General features: G+C 38.6%; 1 protein-coding gene across 7 annotated transcripts in view; it reads right to left on the bottom strand.

The window, feature by feature from the left end:
* Positions 1-27,797, bottom strand: part of atg4c (autophagy related 4C, cysteine peptidase) — a 92,188-nt gene that overhangs the window by 46,792 nt on the left and 17,599 nt on the right. For all 7 annotated transcript variants that reach the window (XM_069938304.1, XM_069938305.1, XM_069938303.1 and 4 more), the window contains one exon: positions 7,322-7,405. In XM_069938304.1, the coding sequence (XP_069794405.1) occupies positions 7,322-7,405 (84 nt within the window). The remainder of the gene's footprint in view (positions 1-7,321; positions 7,406-27,797) is intronic.

Below are 27,797 nucleotides of genomic sequence, written 5' to 3'. Positions count from 1 at the left end.
TCTCCTTTCTAACTTTTGATTGCAGAACCTTAACTCTTTCTACCTTTGTGGTTTTGCTTCTTAATTTGGACTCAAAGCTGTCCATACCCATTTGAGAGAAAGATCAGTACAACTTCAATTATCTGAAATCGGATTCTCTGAAATTCTGTTATCCAAATTTTTTTTTTTTTTTTTTTTAAATTTTGGATAAACAAGGATCTACACTTATCCAAAAATTTTTCGGACCCAAACTGACCCGGGACCTCGGGCTCCCAGCACAAGTGGGGCCTCAGTGGGGAGGTGTCAGTGATCGGCAGTGGCCAGCATTTCTTTTGGCGAGAATTAAACATTATTTTAATGCTTAAAGAGCCTTACCTTGTTGTTTGTTGTTGCTTAAACACTGTTACAAGGGATTTGCCATTGCTACTGTTTTTAAAAAGTGGCTGGTTCTCCAAAAAAACCATTTATCTGAAATTGGCCAGGTGCTGGCCATTTTGGATCATTGGACTTGTAATGTACTTCATTTCTACATGAATCACAATAATTGAATCTTTCCCCTCCAAAGAAGATATTGGTTATATGTGGATTGTGGAGAAACACATGGCCTCCCTGCCTGTCTGGAATACTGTGGATGGTCACTTGGCCTCCCTGTCTGAAACTTGTTCAGAAGTCACATCACCTGTCAATCAAGGATGGACTCTGGCCACCCAATAGTGCACACCTTGCTGTTAGCTCATTTAAATTACCTCGGGATATTATTGGCTAGGCACCCAGATCAGAAATGTATACATCAAAGCAGAGAACATATTTTCTCTCTGCATTGTGGTCCAATCCCAGAACATCACTCCACGCCAGGTCACTACTGTGGACATCATTCAAAGTGTCGTGGGTAAGGTGTGCCCTACACTCAAGCTGTGATAGATCAGTGCTTGCAGAGAGCAGCACTCCCATTGGTACAGGGAACCAGGAGTGTGTGTGAGAAAGTCTCTGTCTGTCGAGTATGTATTCATGAGAATGTGTAGATAAGAGGCAGCCACTGGTATCAGAGTCCAACCTAGGTCTGATGTGAATGTCTATAATTGTTTATTAATATAATAATTGAGTATTGATTAACATATTCATTAAAATTACTTGTGATTGAACACTTGTGTCCAGACTAGTCTCTGTGAACCTGATAGTCTTCCCAACATAACAATATTAAGAAATGTTTCTTGATATTCTATCTTGCTATTCATTTTGCATTAAACCCATTGGCAAACCTATCTATGTGAGCCACAATGTATCAGGGTTAAGAGAAAAGAGCAGGGAAGGCAGACCGAAAAAAAAATTCATACTTGTGATTATGATGTAAAAACTCATGCTGAACTTAACCAAGATCTTAGAATCATAGAAAAGGAAGCTATTCAAATCACCTGGCCCAAGAGACATCTTTGAAAGATTTTTCTAATTTAGTTCCACATCCAAGCCTTTAATTCCTCCTGTTCCAAGCAGTCATCTATTGCTCAACTGGAAGTTCCTTGAGAATCCAATTCCAACATACTTTTAGGTGATGAGTTTTTGATATTGAAAACCTCAGTATTAAAAGCAAATTTTAATCTCTTTCAAGCCAAATATCTTGAATCTTTTGCCTGCCCACTTGTCATTAGAAAAGAAGTTCTGCACACTAGTAAAACCCATTTGAAAGACTTGGTATAAAATTACATGACCAACCTTTTCTTGATGAGATCACAAATAATTAGATGATTTACTATTAAGCAAATCAGCACAGTTTGTCCTTGATGATTGCTCAATGGGAATCAGTTTTTTTTTCTTTGATTGTCATCTCTAGGAATTTCCTCGTGACTAACATTAGACTGACTGGAATGGTTTTATTTTTCTGTTTTTTGAACTAGGATACAACATTTTCAATTCCTTGATCCTCTGAAATTTCACAAAAGGGCAAAGATGTCTGAAGGTTTGCATTGTTGGCTACTGTTGACTCGATCACCATTCGTCATGATCAACTAGAATGCATCCTATTTGGAATGGTGATCAGCAATATCTTCCCATTTATTCTTTCTCTCTTGTTCTGCATCTGCAGACTTTCTTGTTTAACTCAATGAAAAGTGATTTGCAATTTGGTTAAAGACAATTCAGGTACTCCCCAACTTACAACCATAATTTTGTTCCAAAAGATTGGTCATATCTCAAAATGGATGCAAGTTGGAATTTTGTCCATGTGGAGTGCTGAAGTCTTAAACCAAACTTTTGAATCAAAATTTTCATCATCTGAACTTGATCCCATCAGTGCACTTGTACTGATATTTGGCTGTGGCTCATCAGTCTTCATCTTTGTGGGTTGAGAGGCAGGGGGTTGAGGAGGGACTTTTGAAGAACATGCCAAAATTCACCTGCATCATGTGTTTCATTTTTTTTTATTGTAGATTTGACGATAACAACTTAAAGCTTCCTGAATTGTCGATCAATCTTGGTAAATCCTTCCACATTCTGGTCCATGCTTTCAAAAAATCAGCAAGGGCTTTATTGATTTGTGAAAATGCATTCGCCAATCATTTAATGGAGAACCTTTTCTGTGGTTCCTCCTCTTCTTTCTCTTCCTCCTTTCCTCCTCTGCAGTCCTTTCCTCTAATTCGATTAAGTTCTCATCGGTCAATTCCTTAAAGATCTAATAACTCTTCCACGTCTTCAACTTCTAATTCAAGATTATTTGCGAGTTTCACAATTTTCTCTCTAATCTCATCAAGCACATCTGCTTCATCCAAGCTTGTGTGAATGTTGCGTCAAATGAAACCATTCTTAATACTAGTTGATAACTTTCATTTTTAACTCCAAATTGTTTCTTCATTGACTTCTTTGAGGATCTATCAGCAAGGGATGGGTTTTTTTTCTCTTGCTTGCCTTTTTTTTTTAAAAAAAAAGCATTACTTACAGAAAGGCAACAGTGTGATGGGTACTACTTGCACATGCTCATATGCTTTTTAAAAAAAATTTTTGGTCGTCTATGCAGATGGACACAAGTCGCATAGGTTGCAAGTTGGGGAGTACCTGTACACACAAAACGTTTCTTTCCCCCACCACCTACATTGTACTGATAGAGACAATGCCCTATTTTTGTTGCACAAGATTATCAGTGATAATGTAATATTGAGCACGAGCCACTAGGTAGTGCTGTGGATAATTGGTGCAATTTATTTCCTGCAGCGCCACTCTGTGGCTGGAACTGGACACCACAACAATGCAATGCAAATAATTGCTGATAGCACTGACATCCAGAGACAAATCATAGACACAGCATTGGTTTAAATGTCACCTTGGGTATCACAAATCACAATTTGTTTAGTCCTCAAAATAAACAATTGCTCATTATTTCATGCAGCCAGGAAGATATATTATATTAAAATCATTGTTTTTGATTTTGTAATAAATATCCATGGAATATGTATTTCACATTCCAAAAGGGAAAATCAAACACCTGCATCTTCATACTTTGATAAAGGGATCAAGCCCAAAATGACAGATATGTATCTTTACCATTGCTGCATAAAGGACCCCATTTGACCTGCTGAGCTTCTCCAGTATTTTTTGTTTTTACCTGCATTTATATATGCTTTACTTTCAGAAGATATTCTGGAAAAGGGACAACAATAAATTTTCATCAGTGAAACAGGAAAGTCTAGACATCGTGATTGGAAAAAAAAACAATGGTGGAGAAATTCAACAGGTCAAACTTGCCGAGTTTGTCCAGTATTGTGATTTTACTAAATTTTCATCTTAGGCTGCATCTAAACAATAGTTTTGAATCTTTAGGCCAGGATATAATTGGTATTTATTATGACGCTCCCCTATTACCAAAAATCAGATGAAATAAATCCTATGTATAGCGTGAAAAACTGTGGTGCTCCAATTTAATCCTTTAACATGGTTAGGAAGATATAGAATGGTTCCTTAGAATGAGAAGTTTCCCAAATCTCCCTCCAATAATTCATTCAGTTGGGCAAGTAAATGAAAAGATTCAATATTTCCAGGTTAGTGGAAAAAGTCAAGAGCAAAAGAGCAAAATAAAATTGCTATCTTACTGAAAATGGTGGATCAACATTCAGGTTCCTTGGAGTGCACTTAGCAGAGAATCTCACCTTGTCCCTCAACACCATAAGCGTATCTGGGTGGGGCCATAAGCGTATCTGGGTGGGGCCATAAGCGTATCTGGGTGGGGCCATAAGCGTATCTGGGTGGGGCCATAAGCGTATCTGGGTGGGGCCATAAGCGTATCTGGGTGGGGCCATAAGCGTATCTGGGTGGGGCCATAAGCGTATCTGGGTGGGGCCATAAGCGTATCTGGGTGGGGCCATAAGCGTATCTGGGTGGGGCCATAAGCGTATCTGGGTGGGGCCATAAGCGTATCTGGGTGGGGCCATAAGCGTATCTGGGTGGGGCCATAAGCGTATCTGGGTGGGGCCATAAGCGTATCTGGGTGGGGCCATAAGCGTATCTGGGTGGGGCCATAGCCCAATAATGAATCTCCATCCCAGGGTTGCAGTGCTGAGCACCCCAAAATGCTGCTCCGGGCCGCCAACTCATCGGGGCACTTCAGGGCCACACCAGCACCTCATTCAATGCAGGATGAATGGGCAAAATGGCCATCTTCCTTACCCATAATCCTCCACACAGCTGGAACTGCTCTGGCAGAACAGTTTCAGCTGTGAGGGGAATTATGGGTAAGGAAGACTAAAACGATAATTTTTCCAATTCATCTTGCATTGAGCAGAGCTTCGGTGAGCGGTTGCAATGATGGAACAAGGACACCAGATGGCAGTGATGGGCATGGAGCTCTCCACTCAGCCAGTTCTCCGCCGCCTCTGGTGGTGGCTTCAACAGACAAGGCAGAGGTGCCAGATGAGATGGCAAAGAAACAGAGGTCGGGCAGCACAAGAAGTTCGTGATCATGAAGGCAGTAGCCATAACCAAGGTAAGGAGCCCCACAGGCTGTCTGTGACTGCTATGAATAAGATCCTCATGGCCAGCAGCTACAACCTGGAGTGCCACAACTCATGGGTCAACTGTGCCATGCGCAGCTTGGTGAGCCGAGGCTCACTATTGCAGATGGCCAGCTGTGGCGTCTCGAGCTCAGCCAGGCTTGGCAAACACCCAGAGGAGCCAGCTGCCTGCCAGACGGAGTGGTGATGCTGGCCGGGCAGCCAGCGGGGCTGTCACAGCCCACACCGGCCAGGCACAGACAGCCTCGTCAATCTCCCTGCAGCCTGCACTTTGTTGCACAGCTTGTATTCCCCTCTGAGCAGCTGGCTTCTATGAGGATTGTTGCACGGAGGGAGCTGCCAAGAATAGAAGCTGCTGGCTTTGAAAACTGTTTTGGGGCATGATGGGGGTGGCTACTGTTTGTACAGGTCAATGGTTGAGAAAGGGGTGGGGGGGAGGGTCAAGGTGATGGGTTGTTGATCGGATTGTTTAGTTATTTTTTTGGTGGGGGAAGATAATTGGGCCCATCAAAAGGTATCAGTTCAGGGCAAGCGGCATGGTTATGAAGGCCGGCCTCCTGCCCTATGTCCCGCTCCCCAATCAAACTTACAGACTTTCATCGTCGGAATGTGGGATCCCAGTGATCAGGAGGAGGGAAGGGGTAAAGGCAGACTGGCATCTCGCAACCTGTATCCACAATCTGTGGGTGGTAAAGGGTGCTGAAAATGGAAACTATGCCAAGCGCAAGTAGCATAGTTGGCGTGTGGCCATTTTTTGTGCAATTTTTTTTTTATAAATGCGGTGGGCCAATGTCAGTGGCAGCCCTAGGGCGCCACTTTACCTAGATACAATACTGTTGGGGACTCTCTTCCTACCATGAAGGACATCTACAGCACTCGATGCAGGTGAAAGGCAATAAACATTGTGAAGGACTCCACACACCCCTCAAGTAAACTGTTCACTCTACTGCCATCTGGTAGAAGGTACAACAGCATTAGGGTCCATACATCCAGATTGGGCAATGGATTTTTCCCCCAGGCCATAAGACTCCTGAATTCCCAGAACATAATGTACATAAAGCACCTTGGTACCAGAGACTCATACAGTATATGTCTCAAAATTTAATATTTATATCTGTTTAACTTAGATTTATGCAAATATGCTCCATGGTCCTGGAGAAACACTATCTCGTCTTTACCGTGCAAGCATGGTGTGAACAATGAAGGTGACCTGACTTGAGGAGAGCATCAAGAACCCAAATCCATTTAGCAGGGGCACACAAAGTTTCATTTAAAAACTCTGCGACTGCAAGGTCTGTGCCCAAGATGGTGGCGCCTTTGATCAGCAGCCAACCACGAGGGGTTGCAGACACCAGGGAAGCAGAGGACTGGTGCAGGGCACCAGAAAATGGGAAGAACACCTCCGTTTGAGAAGGAGAAGCAAGAGGTGGGACAGTGACCAAGGCTGCGAACCAGTGAGGAGTTATGTTGCTGGGCAGTGGGTGACGCCTGGAGAGGAACCCACGCAGACTGTGGGCTGCTGGCAACAGCGGCTGAGGGATTCACACCAGGCAGGAGACAGCTGGAGATTGGCCGAAAGGGCACCAGGTAACGGACCCGGGATGTGAGAGGGTGCCAAGGGCACGAAAGATTCGGAGGTTCTGATTTGGAGCTCAGGCTGCTGATGGCTTGAACTAAACTCTGTGTGGCTGTGGAGGCTGTGGCAGCACTGGAAGCACATCCACAGACACTCAGGGATTCTTTTTTGCTTCTTTTTCTCTGACCACAAGAGGCATTTCAGGCAATTTTTCTGTCAAAAGCAATTCTGTCTGCCTTTCGGCAGATGAAGGAAAATTCTGTGTAAAACTGAACTGTCTTAATAAAGAAATGACAATAAAGGAATCTTGAACAACTCCAGTGTGCCATTGACATCGTCAAAACTACTCACTTGCCCAGCTCTGCCTACAGCAGAAACTGCAGGCCACAGATTGGCTACATCATCCAACTCAGAATGCACAGAAATTAAGTGGAAGTCAGCCTTCTTGAACCCCTAGGATTATCCAAAAAAAATATACATCTATTCATCCTAGGAGTTAAAGTCTAAAACTGAAGAAACTCAATGAACAACAAAGGAAAAAGGAATTACGTGGAGCCTAGTTCTCAGATTCTTCATGTTGGTAATGCCATCATTTTCTTTTTGAGAATGAACAACCTGAACACTTCTGGTTTTATTTCATCCTACTATTCCAATCTAGCCCCAAATCAAAAAGAATATGTACCCACATCAACTTGAAGCTCCTCTCCTCTTCAGCCATTTGAAGTAAAAAAGAGTCAAGTATTTAAATTAAATCAATAGCCTTCATACTTACCCTCCGACTTGAAATGATAGCATTTCCCCAGCAGAAAAACAGGCGAACTTCGACTAAACTTTGTTTTGGTTCTCACAACCCAGCCTGAAGGAATAGAAGACAGAAGGGTATTATTAACAAGCAGAAGTACAAAACCCTTCATGGGACATTTTCCACTATTTCCAGAGAGATTTAGTAAGGCTGGACTAAAAGTACAGAAGTCCATTGTTCCAATTTTAAAAAAAACTGCCATTGGCAAAAACCTGCATAGTTAGCATTCAGGGTTTCATCAGTACTGTATGAAGTGGGGGAGGAAGAGGAATGATGGGTTGTGGTGCAATGAACTGATTTTCCTACTGAAATAGGATATTTAATAGCATTTCTGTGTGAGGACCATCAGCATTTTTGCAAGATTAAATACAATTCCATTCGCAATAGGAAATAAGAGTTGAATCACTTGCTGAAACTAGGTTTACCTAGAAAATATCTGCTAATTATTTATAATGACTGTTAACAATTTTATTGCCGAGTATGAAAATTCAATCATACAACATCACTTTCCACTCTTGCTCTGTGCAGTTGGTTGACACTTCAGGAGTGACAGAACAAACACTAAATTTGGCCTCAGAACTAGTCTTACAGCGGCCTGGGATACAAAAAGGAACTCTCAATAGATCAGTTCATTGTAAGAAAGTAAACATAGGTGCATGAATCACTTTGGTTAAAAAATTAAAGCGCTGATCAAAAATCACATATAAAAAAAAATGAAAACATTGACCATCTATTTCGTTGTACTTCAAGCTGTGAAACCAAAAAAAAACCTCTTAAAAAAAAAGGTCGGCTTATATGCTAGATATACTTTTGAGACCTTAAATTCAGCTCAAAATCCAATCCCTGCCAATCCGACATACAAGTTGGACCACGAAAAGCAGTTTCGGCACACAAATGACCCATGAAAAAGACCAATTTGGCAGACAAGATGACCCTTGAAAAACCAAAAAGCCCGACTGCGACAGATTTTCATTGAGATTTTTTATTGAAAACAATAACACATTTAGAACCCTTCAAAAATCACTCTTGCTATCATCGACTGAACCAAAGAAGGTGGCAAGCACATCCATACTCTCACTGTTTAAAGCCATCATATGGGTCCCAGTCTGTATCTCATGCGACAGTTTCAGTGTCATTGACAGTGTCCCATAACAAATCATCTTCTGTGCCATCGATTGTAAAAGAGATACCACACTTTTTGAACAATTTTAATCACAGTCTCTAACCTTGTCCCATGCCTTGAGTATGAAGTCACACAGCATATCAAATGAAGCAGCAGGTATTGCCCTGCCTTTTGCAAATCACTTTTCTGCACTCAATAGCCATGTATTTCATTCCTTGCACACACAGTCTTCGAATGGCTTGTACAAGCAGACAGAGGTTGCAATACATCAAACCATCTGGGATAACCATCATGCAAGAATTGTAGTGCTACTATGATTAGTGTTCTCAATTAAGTGGCTACAAAACATATCCCAAATCAACAAACTGTTCTTTGCATAAACTGCCGGTTCCACACATTGTCTATTCATAATTTTTTTTTAAATTTTTTTTTCACACCATAAATCACATTAACAATGGTACACACTTTTTCCTTTTCACACATATACAGTGCCATTTTCTCCCCCCCCCCCACTCCCAACCCACCCTCCCTACCTCCCCCCTCCCGTCCATTTATGGTAAACAATCTAGGATACATTAAACCAGTCAGACAATGTTGTCATTCAATAAAAATACACCAGAAATTCTACTGAGTCCATTCTTTTCATTTCCTTTTCCTTCCATTAACTTAGGTAATGATTGTCCCTGGTAGGTTTTCGCTATTGTATTTAATGTAAGGTTCCCATATTTGTTCGAATATTTCAATATTATTTCTTAAACGATATGTTATTTTTTCTAATGGAATACATTTATTCATTTCTATATACCATTGTTGTATTTTCAAATTATCTTCCAATTTCCAGGTTGACATAATACATTTTTTTGCTACGGCTAGAGCTATCTTAACAAATCTTTTTTGTGCATCCTCCAAATCAATTCCAAATTCTTTGTTTTTTATGTTACTTAGGAGGAAGATCTCTGGATTCTTTGGTATATTGTTTTCTGTTATTTTATTTAATATCTGATTTAGATCTTCCCAAAATTTTTTTACTTTCTCACAGGTCCAGATTGCATGAATTGTTGTTCCCATTTCTTTTTTTACATCGAAAACATCTATCAGATACTGTTGGGTCCCATTTATTTAACTTTTGAGGTGTAAAGTATAGCCTGTGTATCCAGTTATATTGTATCATACGTAACCTCGTATTTATTGTATTTCTCATCGTTCCGGAGCATAAATTCTCCCATGTTTCCTTTTTTATCTTTATATTTAAATCTTGTTCCCATTTTTGTTTAGTTTTACCATTTGTTTCCTCATTCTCCTTTTCTTGCAGTTTAATATACATATTTGTTATAAATCTTTTGATTATCATTGTATCTGTAATCACATATTCAAGGTTACTTCCCTCTGGCAAACTCAAACTGCTTCCTAATTTATCCTTCAAGTAGGATCTCAATTGGTAATATGCCAGCGCTGTATCTTGAGTTATATTGTACTTATCTTTCATTTGTTCAAAGGATAAGAATCTATTTCCTGAAAAACAATTTTCTATTCTTTTAATCCTTTTTTTTTCCCCATTCTCTAAAGGAAAGGTTATCTATTGTAAAAGGGAGTAACTTGTTTTGCGTCAACATTAGTTTTGGTAATTGATAATTTGTTTTATTTCTTTCTACATGAATCTTCTTCCAAATATTGAGGAGATGATGTAATACTGGAGAACTTCTATGTTGTACCAATTTTTCATCCCATTTATATAATATGTGTTCAGGTATCTTTTCCCCTATTTTATCTCGTCCAATCTGGCTTTTCCCTTGTTTGATAAAAATCTGATAGGTATCTTAATTGTGTGGCTCTATAATAATTTTTAAAGTTTGGCAATTGTAAGCCTCCTTGTTTATACCATTCTGTTAATTTAGCTAGTGCTATCCTCGGTTTCCCCCCTCTCCATAAAAATTTCCTTATTATTTTCTTTAACTCTTTGAAGAATTTTTCTGTCAGTTGTATTGGCAATGCCTGAAATAAGTATAATATCCTTGGAAAAATGTTCATTTTAATACAGTTTATCCTTCCTATTAGTGTTAGTGGTAGATCTTTCCAATGCTCTAAATCGTCCTGTAATTTTTTTCATTAGTGGATAATAATTGAGTTTATATAGTTGGCCGAGATTTTTGTTTATTTGTACACCTAGGTATCTTATTGCTTGCATTTGCCATCTAAATGGTGATTCCTTCTTAAATTTTGAGAAATCCGCATTATTCATAGGCATTGCTTCACTTTTATTTACGTTTATCTTGTAACCCAACACTTCTCCATATTCCTTCAATTTCTTATATAATTCTTTTATTGATAGTTCTGGTTCTGTTAAGTACACTATAACATCATCCGCAAATAAACTGATTTTATATTCCTTGTCTTTTATTTTTATTTCTTTTATATTATTATCTATTCTTAACAATTCTGCTAGTGGTTCTATAGCTAACGCAAACAATGAAGGTGATAGTGGGCATCCCTGCCGTGTTGACCTGCTTAAGTTAAATTGCTTTGATACACGTCCATTTACTGTCACTTTCGCTAACGGTCCCTTATATAATGCTTTAATCCAATTAATATACTTCTCCGGTAAACTGAATTTTTGCAATACTTTGAACAAATAATTCCATTCTACTCTGTCAAAAGCCTTCTCTGCGTCTAAAGCAACTGCTACTGTAGGTGCTTTATTCCCTTCTACTGCATGAATTAAGTTAATAAATTTACAAATATTGTCTGATGTGCGTCTTTTTTTGATAAATCCAGTTTGGTCTAAATTTACCATTTTCTGTACATACTCTGCTAATCTGTTTGCTAATAGTTTAGCTATTATCTTATAATCTGTGTTAAGTAAAGATATTGGTCTATATGACGCTGGTGAGAGTGGATCTTTCCCTTGCTTTAGTATTACTGTAATTATTGCTGTTTTACATGAATCTGGTAAGCTTTGTGTTTTATCAATCTGGTTGATTACTTCCAGGAGGGGCGGAATTAATAAGTCTTTAAATGTTTTGTAGAATTCTATTGGGAATCCATCCTCTCCTGGTGTCTTATTATTTGGTAATTTTTTTAATTATCTCTTGTATTTCTACTATTCCAAATGGCTCTGTTAATTTATTTTGTTCCTCTATTTGTAGTTTTGGTAGTTCAATTTTAGTCAGAAATTCATCTATTTTCCCTTCTTTCCCTTCGTTTTCAGTTCGGTATAATTTTTCATAGAATTCTCTAAAGTTTTCCTTAAATTCTTTTGGATTATATGTAATTTGTTTGTCTTTTTTCCTTGATGCCAATACCATTTTCTTAGCTTGTTCTGTCTTAAACTGCCATGCTAGGATTTTGTGCGTTTTTTCACCTAGTTCATAATATTTCTGTTTTGTCTTCATTATATTCTTCTCCACCTTATATGTTTGTAGTGTTTCATATTTTATTTTTTTATCCGCCAATTCTCTTCTTTTAGTTGTATCTTCCTTCATTGCTAATTCTTTTTCTATATTTACTATTTCCCTTTCCAACTGCTCTGTTTCCTGATTATAGTCCTTCTTCATCTTGGTTACATAACTTATTATTTGCCCTCTAATGAATGCTTTCATTGCATCCCATAGTATAAACTTATCTTCCACTGATTCTGTATTTATTTCAAAATACATTTTTATTTGTTTTTCAATAAATTCTCTAAAATCCTGCCTTTTAAGTAACATGGGGTTTAATCTCCATCTATACATTCTTGGAGGGATGTCCTCTAACTTTACTGTCAATATTAAGGGTGAATGGTCCAATAGTATTCTAGCTTTATATTCTGTTTTTCTTACTCTATCTTGCATACTAGCTGATAACAAAACTAGGTCTATTCTTGAGTATGTTTTATGTCTAGCCGAGTAATATGAATATTCCTTTTCTTTTGGGTGTTGTTGCCTCCATATATCCAAAAGTTGCATTTCTTCCATTGATTTAATTATAAATTTGGTTACTTTGTTCTTTCTGTTAATTTTTTTCCCAGTTTTGTCCATATTTGAATCCAAATTCAGGTTGAAATCCCCTCCTATTAATATGTTCCCTTGCGTATCTGCTACCTTCAAAAAGATATCTTGCATAAACTTTTGATCTTCTTCGTTAGGTGAATATACATTGAGTAGATTCCAAAACTCCGAATATATCTGACATTTTATCATTACATATCTCCCTGCTGGATCTATTATTTCCTCTTCTATTTTAAATGGCACATTTTTACTAATTAATATAGCTACTTCTCTTGCTTTTGAATTATACGATGCTGCTGTTACGTGTCCTACCCAATCTCTCTTTAATTTCTTGTGCTCCAATTCAGTTAAGTGTGTTTCTTGCACAAATGCTATATCAATTTTTTTCTTTTTTCAATAAATTTAGCAGTTTCTTCCTTTTAATTTGGTTATGTATTCCATTAATATTTAAAGTCATATAGTTCAACGTAGCCATTTTATACTTTGTTTATCTTCCCTTTCCGTTTCTCCATCATTACCTTTCCTCCTTATCCATTTCTGTTTTCTTGTTTTAAACCCTTTATAAGACAACATTCCTAAAACATCAAACATTTTCCTTATTCTCCTATTTAAAACTTCTTTAGCCCCAATCTCCCCATCCCCTCCTGAGTTGTCCTTTATCCCTTGTCGGACAACCACATCTCCCCTCTCCATTTGGATTTGCGAATTCACTCGCAAGCGTCAGCTGATTTTGCAGTGACCGCAACTCCTCCCCACCCAGCCCCCCCCAGAAAAGATTTCACTTTTCATATGTAACAAAGGTCACTCTTTTAGTTCCCTCCTTATTCCCTCTATTCCATTTCCTTCCCTTATTAATTCTTGTCTATACTATCTATATTTTCCTCTAAATACGGATACATTCATGTATGCACATTATACATATACACACATATACCTCTTTACCCACATACATATAAATCGTGGTCATTTTTACTCTTATTATATATCTTCATCTCTCTGGTTGTTTTGTAGTTGTTCTGCAAATTTCCTTGCTTCCTCTGGATCCGAGAATAGTTTTTTTTCCATAAGATCGTTTTTGATGTATTGAACTCCTTTCTCTTCTTCAGGAGTTCAAAACTTGTGTCTTTTTAGTTCTCAGTCTTTTGTACTCTCGTTACACGTCTTCATCCCTCAGTCTATTTTGTAATTGTTCTGCAAATTTTCGTGCTTCCTCTGGATCCGAGAATAGTCTGTTTTGTTGTCCTGGAATAAATATTTTCAATACCGCTGGATGCTTTAGTATAAATTTATACCCTTTCTTCCATAAAATCGCCTTTGCTGTATTGAACTCCTTTCTCTTCTTCAGGAGTTCAAAACTTATATCTGGATAAATGAAGATTTTTTGCCCTTTGTACTCCAGTGGCTTGTTGCCCTCTCTTACTTTTTCCATTGTCTTCTCCAGTACCTTTTCTCTTGTAGTATATCTTAGGAATTTTACTAAAATAGATCTTGGCTTTTGTTGTGGTTGTGGTTTAAAGGCCAATGCTCTATGTGCCCTTTCTATTTCCATTTCTTGCTGTAGTTCTGGACATCTTAGGATCCTGGGGATCCAATCTTTTATAAACTGTCTCATATTCTTGCCTTCTTCATCTTCTTTAAGGCCCACTATCTTTATGTTATTTCTTCTGTTATAATTTTCCATTATATCTATTTTCTGAGCTAACAGTTCTTGTGTCTCTATAACTTTTTTATTAGATTCCTCTAATTTCTGTTTTAAGTCCTCTACCTCCATTTCTACTGCTGCTTCCCGCTCTTCCATCTTGTCCATTCTCTTTCCCATTTCTGTTAAGGTCATATCTATTTTATTCATTTTCTCTTCTGTATTGTTTATTCTTCTTCTTAAATCATTAAATTCTTGCGCTTGCCATTCTTTAAATGACTCCATGTATTCTTTAATAAGAGAAAGTATATCCTTTATCTTGCCTTTCCCTTCTTCTTCTATTTCACTGTACTCTTCCTCTTCCTCTTCTTCTTCCTCTGGGTTGGCCATCTGTTGTTTCTTTGTTGCCATTTTCTTTTCTTTCTTGTTTTCGTTGTCTTCTGTGTTCTCCTCTTGCTGCAGGTGTTCTGCAGCTGTCATTGCCGGCTGTGGAGATCGACTCCCCAGCTGGTCACCCCTCCCGTCGGTGTGTTTTTTTGCATGCGCGCTTGCGCACTTTTACTCGGCTCAGCGAGCCATTTTTGTAGTCCACTTTCTACCGACCTGAGGGAGCGGGTTTCTCTCTCCACCGCGGGCCTCTTCGAACAGGTAAGGCCTTCTCCTTCTTCTTCCGTTGTCTTCTCTTCCTCTCTTCTTACCGTTGATTTCGATTTTTCTTTTTTCGTCGCCATCTTCTTTCCACCTTTATACTCACTTTTCTTTAATTTTTATTTTTGTGCCTTTGTGTTTTCCTTTGTTTTTTTTTGACTTTTCTGGAGAGGGCTGGAGTTCACCGTCCGGCCACTACTCCATCACGTGACTCCTCCCTTTATTCATAATTTTAAATCATTTTCATCCATCCATCCTTTTTCATGAAAATGTACAAAAATACCTGCAGGGAATTTTATTTTAGGTTTAATTTTGTGTTTGAAGATTACCATGGGTTTTAACTTTGTCCCATCAGCCATGCACAATAACACCACAGTAAACCTGGTCCTTTCATGGCCTGAACTTCTGGGTTGCAGTTTTAACACCTTTCTATTCCTCTGTTCTATTGTCTATCACAGTAGTTCTCAACCTTTTTCTTTCCACTCACATACCATTTTAAGTAATCCCTATGCCATCAGTGCTCTGTGATTAGTAAGGGATTGCTTAAGGTGGTATGTTAGTGGGAAGAAAAGGTTGAGAACCACTGCTCTAGACCCAATTGTTACTGAGATATTTTGCTTGAGAAAATTTGTCATTGGCCCATTTCCTTTGGACTTATGAAACTGTGCAGATAACGAGTCAATTAGGTACGATTACAACAGTGGTTTTCAAACTTTTTCTTTCCACCCACATACCACCTTAATCACAGAGCACCTGTGGCATAGGGAATAGTTAAACTGGTATGTGAATGGAAAGAAAAAAGGTTGAGAACCATTGATCTATCATATCAAAATTCATGGGGGGCTTCATCCAGGTTTCCAATATTTGTCAATGCAAACTGCCAGTTACATATAATAAACAATTTTATGATCAAGATCTTTTGGTAGTTTCTGTGTAATTTTTTTTGTTGCAATACCTGATTTTTTTCTGTTCATGAAACCGTTGCACCAGCCTACTGCAACCTTAAACTCATTACTAAGTTCTGGGTGCGACTTTGCCCAATTCAGTGAAAACGTTCTTATTTTATTTCAGGTAACTATGTGGCAATCTTGCCTCTGTTCAGGTACCCATTCTGCAATGTGATTTTCCAACTCTGGCCAACGAGTGATTCCTTTTCTCAAAGAACACTGCATTTTTGGTACTTTTCTTAAGTTCTCATATATATCAAATTTTCTTGCAGCAGCAGAGTTATTGATTTTCTTGTTCTATCACTTTCCATTTAAAACTCACTTCATACTTTCCACACGAGTTGCATTGTTGATGGACCCTCTATGATAGCCATCACCTCCAACCAATGCTCAGCAGATCAATCCATGCGGTCTTTAGGGGTTGACATATACACCAGTTAGCAGCCCATCTCAGACATCACAATCTTTGGGGATTGACTTGTACGCTAGATATACCATAAAACCCTTAAAATGAGGCTGAAAAATGGGGGTTGATTATATGCTGAAATATACAGTAAATAATGTTTTTTAAAAACATTTTTGAAATACTACATGTTCTCAAAGAGGATGGTCGCTTATCAAACAGTTACAAGCTATATCATGGCATTTCATTCTAAAACAAAATAATCTTCCTTCTAACACAGATGATAATCAATAATCCACAAAAATCCAAAACAAGACAAATTTCATTTATATGCATGGTGTATGAAGGAAACAAATCACTCAGACTTACATTCATGATCTAACAATGCAGGCAGACATCATTTGAAAATTGTTTGCAAGTATTGAGTGTTGTAATCAAATTGGATTCCACCATATTCTCATCCAGTGCACTTCAGATAATAACAATTCCTTTACTCATGATACCGTTTCCAATTTTCCTTAAATCTGCATCCTGTTAACCAATCCTTGTGCACAGGAAACACTTTTTTCAAAATGTGTTTAATCATTTGATTCTGAACCCCTCAGTAGACCTCAGCATGAGTGGTGGAGACAAGGCTGAAACATGCTCAGCCAAAAAGATGCTCCACCTCAGTATCTTCCTGCAAACATCACCATCACAATGGTGGTTGTAATAGAGTCAGAGAATATTCCAGCCATGGTACTGACACCTTACATTTAGGCTTCAGAGTTAATTGCACTTCTGTTAAAGTACAGTTACAATATTGACATCCATCTGACAATGTGGAATATTGCCCAAGTACAGGTACTCCCCGACTTGCGACCGAAGTGACTTGCATCCAGCTGCATATACGACCAATTTTTAAAAAAAATTATTTGATAAACTATATCAGGGATACAGAGCACGCAAGAACCAAAATGTGCATATTGACCTTGTTAGTTGGCATCCCTGAGTCTGAAGGCTGGGCACAGCCATCATGATTCTTGACCGCATGAGCGAGTCTTCAGTTGGTGCATGGGCGGTGGGATCGCGTATTGGAGTTTGTTTGGTGCATGTGCCAAAGTTAAGGGAGTTAATTCAACATCGTTAGGGCGCTTAACTCTCGCGCACGCATCAACTGAACTCCAATACGTGAACCCACTGCACATGCACCAACCAAAGACTCGCTCATGCACACAGGGACCAACATGGCTGCGCCCAACCTATGGACCCAGAGATGTAGACTAACAAGTACACAATTCCAACACGTCACCCAAAATGGAACACAGGCGTATGTCAGGGAGTGCTTGCATATTCTATTCGCAAAGAATTGGACAAGTCCAATCCTGTCAATTATCATCCAACCAGTTAACTCCAATTATCAGTGAATTAATGAAAGGTGTCGTCGTTAAGAATAAAATGGCATTTAATCACAATGATCTCTCACTAGTGTCTGGATTTTGGTAGGACAACTTCACACCAAACTTCACAGCTTTCATCTAAATATGGACCAAGAAGCAGATTCCAGTGAAAATGAGTGCGCTTTACATGCAATATGTAAAGGATTGAGGCACTCTTGTTTAAAAAGAATCACTGGAGTACTTTCACATGATGCCCAATGTTTGGGGTCACAACTCAAAGGTCAACCATTCCAGTCCACATCAAGAATTCTTCAGCACAGAGTTCTCGGCCCAACCATTTATAGCTGCTTCCATGTGCTCATAATGGAAAGATGGTCAGAAGTTGGGATTCTAAGAGTCAATGTGTTTACCAATAAAGGTCTGAGAATGACCACCTCCAAGAAGAGAGCCTAACCACCTACCCTTGACATTAAAAAAAATTTATTACCATCAATAGGTCTACCAACATCAACATTCTGGCAGTCAGAAACCAGATTATCACAAATAGATCAGTCACATAACTATTTGCCCACATAAAGAGGATAGAACTGAAGAATCCTCCAGTGAGACACTCAACTTCTGAAATCCAAAATACTCTATTGCTTCTCCAAGTCAAGAATGTAATGGAATACCCCCAGTTTGGCTGAATGAATGTATATTCAGCAGCAACAACTCAAAGCTCAACACAATCCAAGACAAAACAGCTCAATTAATGGTGTTCCTTCAATCACCCTAAACGTTTATTCTTTCCTCAACTGAACTGTGGAAAGTATTCCATCTGGTTGCATCATAGCCTGGTTTGGGAACTCAAATGCACAGGAACACAGAAGGGTGCAGACATAACTAAGTCAATCACAGACATCATTGAAGACATTTATGTAAAGCACTATCTCAAGAAAGCAGCTAACATCACCATGGTCATTCTCTCTTTTCACTGCTACCTTCAGGCAGTAGGTACAGAAGCCTAAGGTTCAGTACCCCTCGATTCAAGAACAGTTATTTTCCCCAAATGTCATCAGGCTGTTGTTCCTCCCCATTCTATCCTGATCACAAATTCAAGATCACCAAAGGTCTGTCTGCATTACTGACACAGCACAATTTTTGTATTATCGGCCAACAGTGATGACTTATCCATTTTTTTCTTCCTTTGATATTGATCTTTTCTTCTTGTGGTTCAGTTAAATTGTTGTTTGTGTATTTTATTTCCCTGAAAGAAGATGCAGCAAGTACAACTTTAATAGCATTTATAAATTGTACATGTATATATTGCAATAAAACAATATATTGCAGTTTCTACAGTGTATAGCATTGGGAAAATGTATTGTGGTTACTTGCCGAGGTTACTGAAATTGAACTTTACAAATCAAAACTTCTACCTTCAGGAAGAACACAGGCAGCAGGCATCCATCACCAGGATGTCAATACCTTCACAAAGTTAATAGCATTCACCAACATCTTCTCAAGGGAAATGAGAAAGCCATAAATGCTGGCCTTGCCAATAGCATTCAGATCTCAATAAAGAGCACATTATAGGCTTCTCTGCTGACATTTTCATTCATTAACCCATTTTTTTTTTTAAATTGTCAATTAGTTTTAATTTTGAATTAGTGTCATGAAGTTCTCACTACAGAAATTAACTGGTTTTTAAATTGCTGGGTTTGTCTCATTTGACGGTCAATCAGGGATGGATTACAACTTTTGGCTTTAACCAAGTGTTATATAGTAATTTTTTTTAAAAAATGATATTGGTAAATTGGTTGAATATTTTTAAAAATATTTTATGATTTTCCAGTCTTGAACTCCAACAATCATCAACATTATCAACATCATGTTAACATAGTCAGTATTGACAACAATTTACAGTAATCCATAATATACAGTTTCCATAGAGTTCAAGCACCTTGCATCTCCCTTCCATCCAATCCCCCATTTAACACTGAACGAATAAGCAACCACACATACGTAGGACACTAAAAACATACACAACAAAGGGAAGAAATATATGGGAGGATTTGGTGGGTTTGTCATAGCTTAGTAGCCAGAGCACAAGCTGTTTCAGTTTCTTGACTTTGCCTGGTCGGGACAAGTTGGACCCCCCACGCCCCCCTCTCAAGCAGTGAGCAGGCGAGAAGGACAGTGGGGAACTAGAGCCTACCTGGAGCCTACCTAGAGTCATGCTCCCACAGAATTCAAACTTTTTTTTAAGGTTCATATTTTTTCCTTAAATTATCAGTGATTTTCTCCAAGGGAACACACCTTTGCATTTCTATGTTCCAACGTGTGATGCTCAGGAAGGAGTCAGGTTTCCAAGTAACCACTCTGCACCTCCTGGCTACTGCCAATGCGATAATCAGAAATTGAATTTGGAATGTGGACAGCTCATTGTAAGTTTTAAGTCCATAATGTTTCCCAACAGGAACAACTCAGGGTCCTGCAGGAATCCTTTACTTACGATTTCCCCCTCAAGCTTGGCCTAGTTCCATCCAAAATGGTCTCACCTTCGTACATGTCCAGGTTACATGCACAAAGGTTCCTTTCTTGATGCCTCATCTAAAATATTGGTCCGATAATTCTGATTTAGATCTGTTCAATTTTTGCAGCGTCAGGTACAGCTGGTGCAGAAAGTTATTTTGCACCAGCTTGTACTGTGTGTTGATGATTATAGTCATGCTGTCCCGACACGGGTATGGCCAGCACCAGCTTGTACTGTGCGTTGATGATTATAGTCATGCTGTCCTGACACGGGTATGGCCAGCACCTCTCATCAAGTTTGACTCCCACCTCTGCCTCAATTCATCTTCTCTGGGAGGAGTCACAAAGGAGGAAAAAAGTGAGGAAAAAACAAAGCCCCAGACACACAAATCACAACAAATAAAAAATAAAGGTGTGGAGAAAATGGCACCAAAGAAAGAAAAGCCAAAAATAATGGGAAGAAGAAAGACGCCGGAAGAGAAGGTGAAAGCCTTACCTGTACGAAGAAGCAGGGACCCGCCATGGAAAGAGGAGCCCACTCTCTGAGGTCAGTGGAGAACCTGCAGGGTTGCGACCCATTGAACGCAGGACTGCAAAGATGGCTCACGGAGCCAAACAGAGGTGTGCAATTGCGCATGCGTGATGTGCACGACAAAGACAACACCGACGGGAGGGGGGAACAGCTGAGAGAGACCCGACAGCAGGAAAATACAGAAAATAATGGGAACGGGAGGGGTGAGAATGAAAAAAGGAAACCAGAGACACAACAGATAACCAGCCCAGAAGAAGAGGACCAACATCAAGACACCATTTTAAAAAAAACCCAACAATCTGAGACAAGCAGCTCAACAAGAAAGTCAGAAGAGACACAGATACAAGGAAGAGAAATAGAAAACACAAACCCAAGAGCAGACACAGAAGAAAAAGGTGAACACCAAGCTCTGCACAGAGAAATAGAAGGTAAAATGAATGGACAGTACATAGATTTTTAAAAATTTCAAGAACATATGAAAGCATTAAGAGAATGGCTAACACTAGAATTTAGTGAAATAAAAAGAAAAATAAAAAGTAAAGAAAAAGTGAGTAGAATAGGGCTGGTCATAACAGAAATAGGGAAAAGATTTGAAAATTGGAAGAACGAGAAACAGCTGTAGAAAGGGAAGTGAACAACTTAAAAAGAAAATTGGAAGAAAGTAATAAAAAAGTTAAAGAAACACAGGATTTGTTAGCTCATAAGATGGATATAATGGAGAACTATAGTAGGAGAAACAATATAAAGATAGTGGGCCTTAAGGAAGATGAAGGCGGCAAGGATATGAAATAATTTATAAAAGAATGGATCCCCAAGGTCCTGGGAATGCCAGAAATGCAGGAAGGAATGGAAATAGAAAGGGCACACAGAACATTAGCCCCAAAACAACAGTCACAACAAAAACCAAGATCCATTTTAGGAAAATTCCTGAGATATACGACAAGAGAAAATATATTGGAGAAGGCAATGAAAAAAATGAGAGAAGACAAAAAAACCATTGGAATACAAAAGTCAAAAAAAAATTTTCTACCCAGACATAAGTTTTGAGCTCCTGAAGAAGAGGAAGGAGTTTAACGCAGCAAAAATCGATCCTATGGAAGAAAGGCTATCAATTTATGTTAAGATATCCAGCAGTGCTTAAAATAGTTATCCCGGGGCAGCAAAACAGACTATTCTCGGATCCGGAGAAAGCATGAGAATTTGCAGTACGCCTGCAAGACAGAAAGAGAGATGAAGAGATGTAACAAGAACAAAAAGGAGTACAAACTTCATATAAAGAAGAAAAAATAATAAGTAAGAACAAAAGGAGGGAAAGAAAAGGGAAAAAAGGAATTAAGGGGGAAAAAAAAGAGGGCGAGCTTTGTTATAGGTGAAGATAAAAAGTCTTTCCTGGAGGGGGTTGGGTGGGAGAGATTAACAGTCACTGCGAAATCAGTTGACGCTTGTGAGCGGGTTCGTAATCCAAATGGAGAGGGGAGTTGTGGTTGCCCGGCAAGGGACAAGGGGCAACTCAGAAGGGGGGGGGGGGGGGGGAGTCATTTGGGGTTAAGGAAATTTTAGATGTGGAAATATTTTATGTTTTAAAAGTGTTGTCTTACAGTGCGTTCAAAAAAAAAACAGAAATGGATATGGGGGAAAAGGTGGTGGTGAGGAAGCGGAAATGAGAGGTAAACAAAGTATGAAATGGTCATGTTGAACTATATGACGATAAATATTAACGGAATACATAACCAAATCAAAAGGAAGAGGCTGTTAAATTTACTGAAGAAAGAAAAAAATTGATATAGCATTCGTGCAGAAAACACATCTAACAGAAGTGGAACACAAAAAATTAAGAAGAGACTGGGTAGGGCACATAACGGCAGCATCATATAATTCAAAAACCAGAGGAGTAGCTATATTAATCAATAAAAACGTACCAATCAAAATAGAGGAGGAAATAATAGATCCAGCAGGGTGGTATGTAATGATAAAGTGTCAAATATATTCAGAATTTTGGAAGTTTCTCAATGTATATGCACCTAATGAAGAGGATCAAAAATTTATGCAAGATATCTTTTTGAAGATTGCAGATACGCAGCGGAATATACTGATAGGAGGGAACTTTAACCTTAATTTGGACTCAAAGATGGATAAAACTGGAAAAAAGACTAGTAGAAAGAACAAAGTAGCCAAATTTATGGTTAAGTCGATGCAAGAAATGCAACTTTTGGATATATGGAGAAGACAACACCCAAAGGAGAAGGAATACTCATGTTATTCGAGTAGACATAAAACATACTCAAGGATTGACCTGTTCCTGTTGTCAGCCCACATCCAAGGGAGAGTTAGGAAAACAGAATATAAAGCTAGATTGTTATCGGATCACTCACCCCTGTTATTAGCAATAGAGCTGGAGGACATCCCACCGAGAACATATAGATAGAGATTAAACTCCATGCTACTTAAAAGACAGGATTTTAGAGAATTCATTGAGCGCCAAATTAAAACATACTTTGAAATAAATACGGAATCAGTGAAAGATAAATTTATACTATGGGATGCAATTAAAGCGTTCATCAGAGGGCAGATAATAAGTTATAAAGCAGAAGTATTATGAGCTAGGAGAAAAAACGCACAAAATGCTAGCTTGGCAGCTTAAAACAGAACAAACTAAAAGAACGGTATTGGCATCAAGGAAAAAGGACAAACAGAGGAGTCACGTGATGGAGTAGTGGCCGGACGGTGAACTCCAGCCCTCTCCAGAAAAGTCGGGAAAAACAAAGGAAAACACAAAGGCACAGAAATAAAAGTTACAGAAAAGTGAGTATAAAGATGGAAAGAAGATGGTGACAAAAAAAGAAAAATCAAAATCAACAGTAAGAAGAGAGGAAGAGAAGACAACGGAGGAAAAAGGTGAAGGCCTTACCAAGTCTGAAGAGGCCCGCTGCGGAGAGAGAAACCCGCTCCCTCAGGTCGGTAAATAATGGACTACAAAAATGGCTCGCTGAGCCGAGTAAAAGTGCGCAACCGCGCATGAAAAAAAAACACCGACAGGAGGGGGGACCAGCTGGGGAGTCGATCTCCACAGCCGGCAATGACAGCTGCAGAACACCTGCAGCAAGAAGAGACCACAGAAGACAATAGAAACAAGAAAGAAGAGAAGGAAAGGGCAACAAAGAAACAACAGATGGCCAACCCAGAGGAAGAAGAAGAGGAAGAGGAAGAGTACAGTGAAATAGAAGAAGAAAAGAAAGGCAAGATAAAGGAGGTACTTTCTCTTATTAAGGGATACATGGAGTCATTTAAAGAATGGCAAACACAGGAATTTAATGATTGAAGAAAAAGAATAAACAACACAGAAGAGAAAATGAATAAAATAGATATGACCTTAACAGAAATGGGAAAGAAAATGGACAAGATGGAAGAGCGGGCAGTAGCAGCAGAAATGGAGGTAGAAGACTTAAAAAAGAAATTGGAGGAATCTAATAAAAAAACTAAAGAGACACAAGAACTACTAGCTCAAAAAATAGATACAATGGAAAACCATAACAGAAGAAATAACATAAAGATAGTGGGCCTTAAGGAAGATGAAGAAGGCAAGAATATGAGGGAGTTTATAAAAGAGTGGATCCCTAAGACCCTAGGATGTCCAGAACTACAGCAAGAAATGGAAATAGAAAGGGCACATAGAGTATTGGCCTCTAAACCACAACCACAACAAAAACCATCATCTATTGTAGTAAAATTCCTAAGATATACTACAAGAGAAAAGGTACTGGAGAAGACAATGGAAAAAGTAAGAGAGGGCAACAAACCACTGGAGTATAAAGGGCAAAAAATCTTCATTTATCCAGATATAAGTTTTGAACTCCTAAAGAAGAGAAAAGAGTTCAATACAGCAAAGGCGATTTTATGGAAGAAAGGGTATAAATTTATACGAAAGCATCCAGCGGTATTGAAAATATTTATTCCAGGACAACAAAACAGACTATTCTCGGATCCAGAAGAAGCACGAAAATTTGCAGAACAATTACAAAAATAGACTGAGGGAGGAAGACGGGTAATGAGAGTAAAAATGATCACGATTGATATGTATGTGGGTAAAGAGGTATAAGAGTGAATAGAGACAATGTGCATACGTGAATATATCTGTACTTAGAGGAAAATAGAGATAGTATAGACAAGAATTAATAAGGGAAGGTAATGGAATAGAGAGAATAAGGAGGGAATTAAAAGAGTGACCTTTGTGACATATGAAAAGTGAAATCTTTTCTGGGGGGGGCTGGGTGGGGGGGGAATAGCGGTCACTGCAAAATCAGTTGACGCTTGCGAGTGGATTCGCAAATCCAAATGGAGAGGGGAGATGTGGTTGTCCGATAAGGGATAAAGGACAACTCAGGAGGGGAAGGGGAGATTGGGGATAAAGAAGATAGAAATAGGAGAATGAGGAAAATGTTGGATGTTGTAGGAATGTTGTCTTATAAAGAGTTGAAAATAAGAAAACAGAAATGGAAAAGGAGGAAAGGTAATGATGGAAAAACGGAAAGAGAAGATAAACAAAATATATAATGGCTACGCTGAACTATATGACTTTAAATATTAATGGAATACATAACCAAATTAAAAGGAAGAAACTACTAAATTTAAATGAATAAATGTATTCCATTGGAAAAAATAACATAGGTTAAGAAATAATATTGAAATATTCGAACAAGTATGGGAGCCTTACATTAAATACAATAGCGAAAACCTACCGGGGACAAACATTACCTAAGTTGATGGAAGGAGAAGGAAAGAAAAGAATGGACTCAGTAGAATTTCTGGTGTATTTTTGTTGAATGACAACATTGTCTGACTGGCTTAATGCAACCTAGATTGTATACCTAAAATGGATGAGAGGGGGGGTGGGGGGGTGGCTTGGGAGGAGGGAGGGGGGGGGTGGAGAAAAAGTCACTGTACATGTGTGAAAAAGAAATAGTGTATATCATGGCTAATGTGATTTATGGTGTGAAAAATAAAAAATTTAAAATAAAAAAAAGGAAAAAGGTCAAACAAATTACATATAACCCAACAGCGATCAATGGAAACTTCAAGGAATTCTACGAGCAATTATACTGAACAGAAAACGAAGGGAAAGAAGACAAAATAGATGAGTTTATAACTAAAATTGAACTACTGAAATTGCAAGAGGAGCAAAACAAATTGATAAAACCATTTGAAATAGAGGAAATACACGATATATTAAAAAAACTACTGAACAATAAAACGCCGGGAGGACAGACTCCCAATAGAATTCTATAAAACATTTAAAGACTTATTAATTCCTCCTTTCCTGGAAGTAATGAACCAGATTAAAGAAACACAAAACATGCCAAATTCATGCAAAACAGCAATAATTACAGTAATACCAAAGATAGGGAAAGATCCACTAACACCAGCATCGTATAGACCAATATCTCTACTTAACTCAGATTAAGATAATACCTAAACTATTAGCAAACAGATTGGCCGACTGTGTATCAAAAATAGGAAAACTAGATCAAACTGGATTTATTAAGAAAAGACGAACAGTGGAAAATATCTGTAAGTTCATTAACTTCATTTATGCGGTACAAGGAAATAAGACGACAACGGTGGCGGTTGCCTTGGACGCAGAGAAAGCCTTTGACAGACTAGAATGAAATTATTTATTTAAAGTACTACAGAGGTTCAACCTACCAGAGAAATATATTAATTGGGTTAAAGCATTATATAAGGGACAGTAAATGGATATATATCAAACCAATTTAAATTAAGCAGGTCAACTAGGCAGGGATGTCCACCATCTCCCTCACTGTTCGCATTAGCTATAGAACCCTTGGCAGAACTGATAACAGGAAATAAAATAAGAGGGATAAAAATAAAAGAAGGAATAAAAAATGTCTATTTGTAGATGACATCATAGTATACTTAACAGAACCAGAATTATCAATAAAAGAATTATATAAGAAATTGAAGGAATATGGAGAAGTATCGGGGTACAAGATCAATGCAAACAAAAGTGAAGCAATGCCAATGAATGATGCGGATTTATAGGAACATAGGAAGTAGGAACAGGAGTAGGCCAAAAATGGCCCAACGAGCCTGCTCCGCCATTCAATACGATCATGGCTGATCTAATTTATGACCTAACTCCACCTACCTGCCTTCTCCCCATATCCCCTAATTCCTCTATCATGTAAAAATTTATCTAACCAAATTTTAAACATGTTTAATGAGGCAGCCTCAACCACTTCCCTGGTTAGAGAATTCCAAACATTCACTACTATCTGGGAAAAACTATTTTTCCTCATCTCTGTCCTAAATCTACTCCCCCGAATCTTGAGACTGTGTCCTCTCGTTTTAGTTTCCCCGGCCAGCTCAAAAAACCTTCCTACATCTATCCTATCCATACCCTTCATAATCCTATATGTTTCTATAAGATCTCCTCTCATTCTTCTGAACTCGAGCGAATACAATCCTAGATGATTTAATCTTTCATCATAAGTCAACTCCTTCATCCCAGGGATCACCCTAGTAAACCTCCTCTGGACCGTCTACAAAGCCAGTATATCCTTCCTCAAATATGGAGACCAGAACTGGACACAGTACTCCAGGTGCAGTCTCACCAGTACCTTATACAGTTGCAACATTACCTCCCTACTCCTGAATTCAATTCCTCTAGCGATGAAGGCCAACGTTTCATTTGTCTTCTTAATAACCTGCTGCACCTGCAACCTAACTTTTTGTGATTCATGCACAAGTCCCTCTGCACAACAGCATGCTGTAGTTTTTCACTCTTTAAATAATATTCAGCTCTTTTATTTTTCTTGCCAAAGTGGATAACCTCACACTTACTAACATTGTACTCCATCTGCCAGACCTTTGCCCACTCATCCAGCTTAACTATATCCCTCTGCAGACTCTCCACATCCTCATTACAATTTGCTCTTCCACTCAATTTGGTGTCATCCGCAAACTTGGCTACACCACATTTTGTCCCCTCCTCCAAGTCATCAATGTAAATGATGAACAGTTGTGGGCCTAACACTGACCCCTGCGGCACCCCACTTACCACTCTCTGCCAACCTGAAAAACTCCCATTTATCCCGACTCTCTGCCTCCTGTCACACAACCAATTTTCAATCCAGGCCAATATACTTCCCCGGACTCCACTTTCCTGCAACTTACTGAGAAGTCTCTTGTGCGGCACCTTATCAAATGCTTTCTGGAAATCCAAATATACAACATCAACCTGTTCTCCTCTATCCACCGCACCCA

Source organism: Narcine bancroftii, chromosome 5 (assembly GCF_036971445.1).
Source record: "Narcine bancroftii isolate sNarBan1 chromosome 5, sNarBan1.hap1, whole genome shotgun sequence".
Taxonomy (NCBI): domain Eukaryota; kingdom Metazoa; phylum Chordata; class Chondrichthyes; order Torpediniformes; family Narcinidae; genus Narcine; species Narcine bancroftii.
The sequence above is the reverse complement of the archived record's forward strand: the minus strand, read 5'-3'. Positions and strand labels throughout refer to the sequence as shown.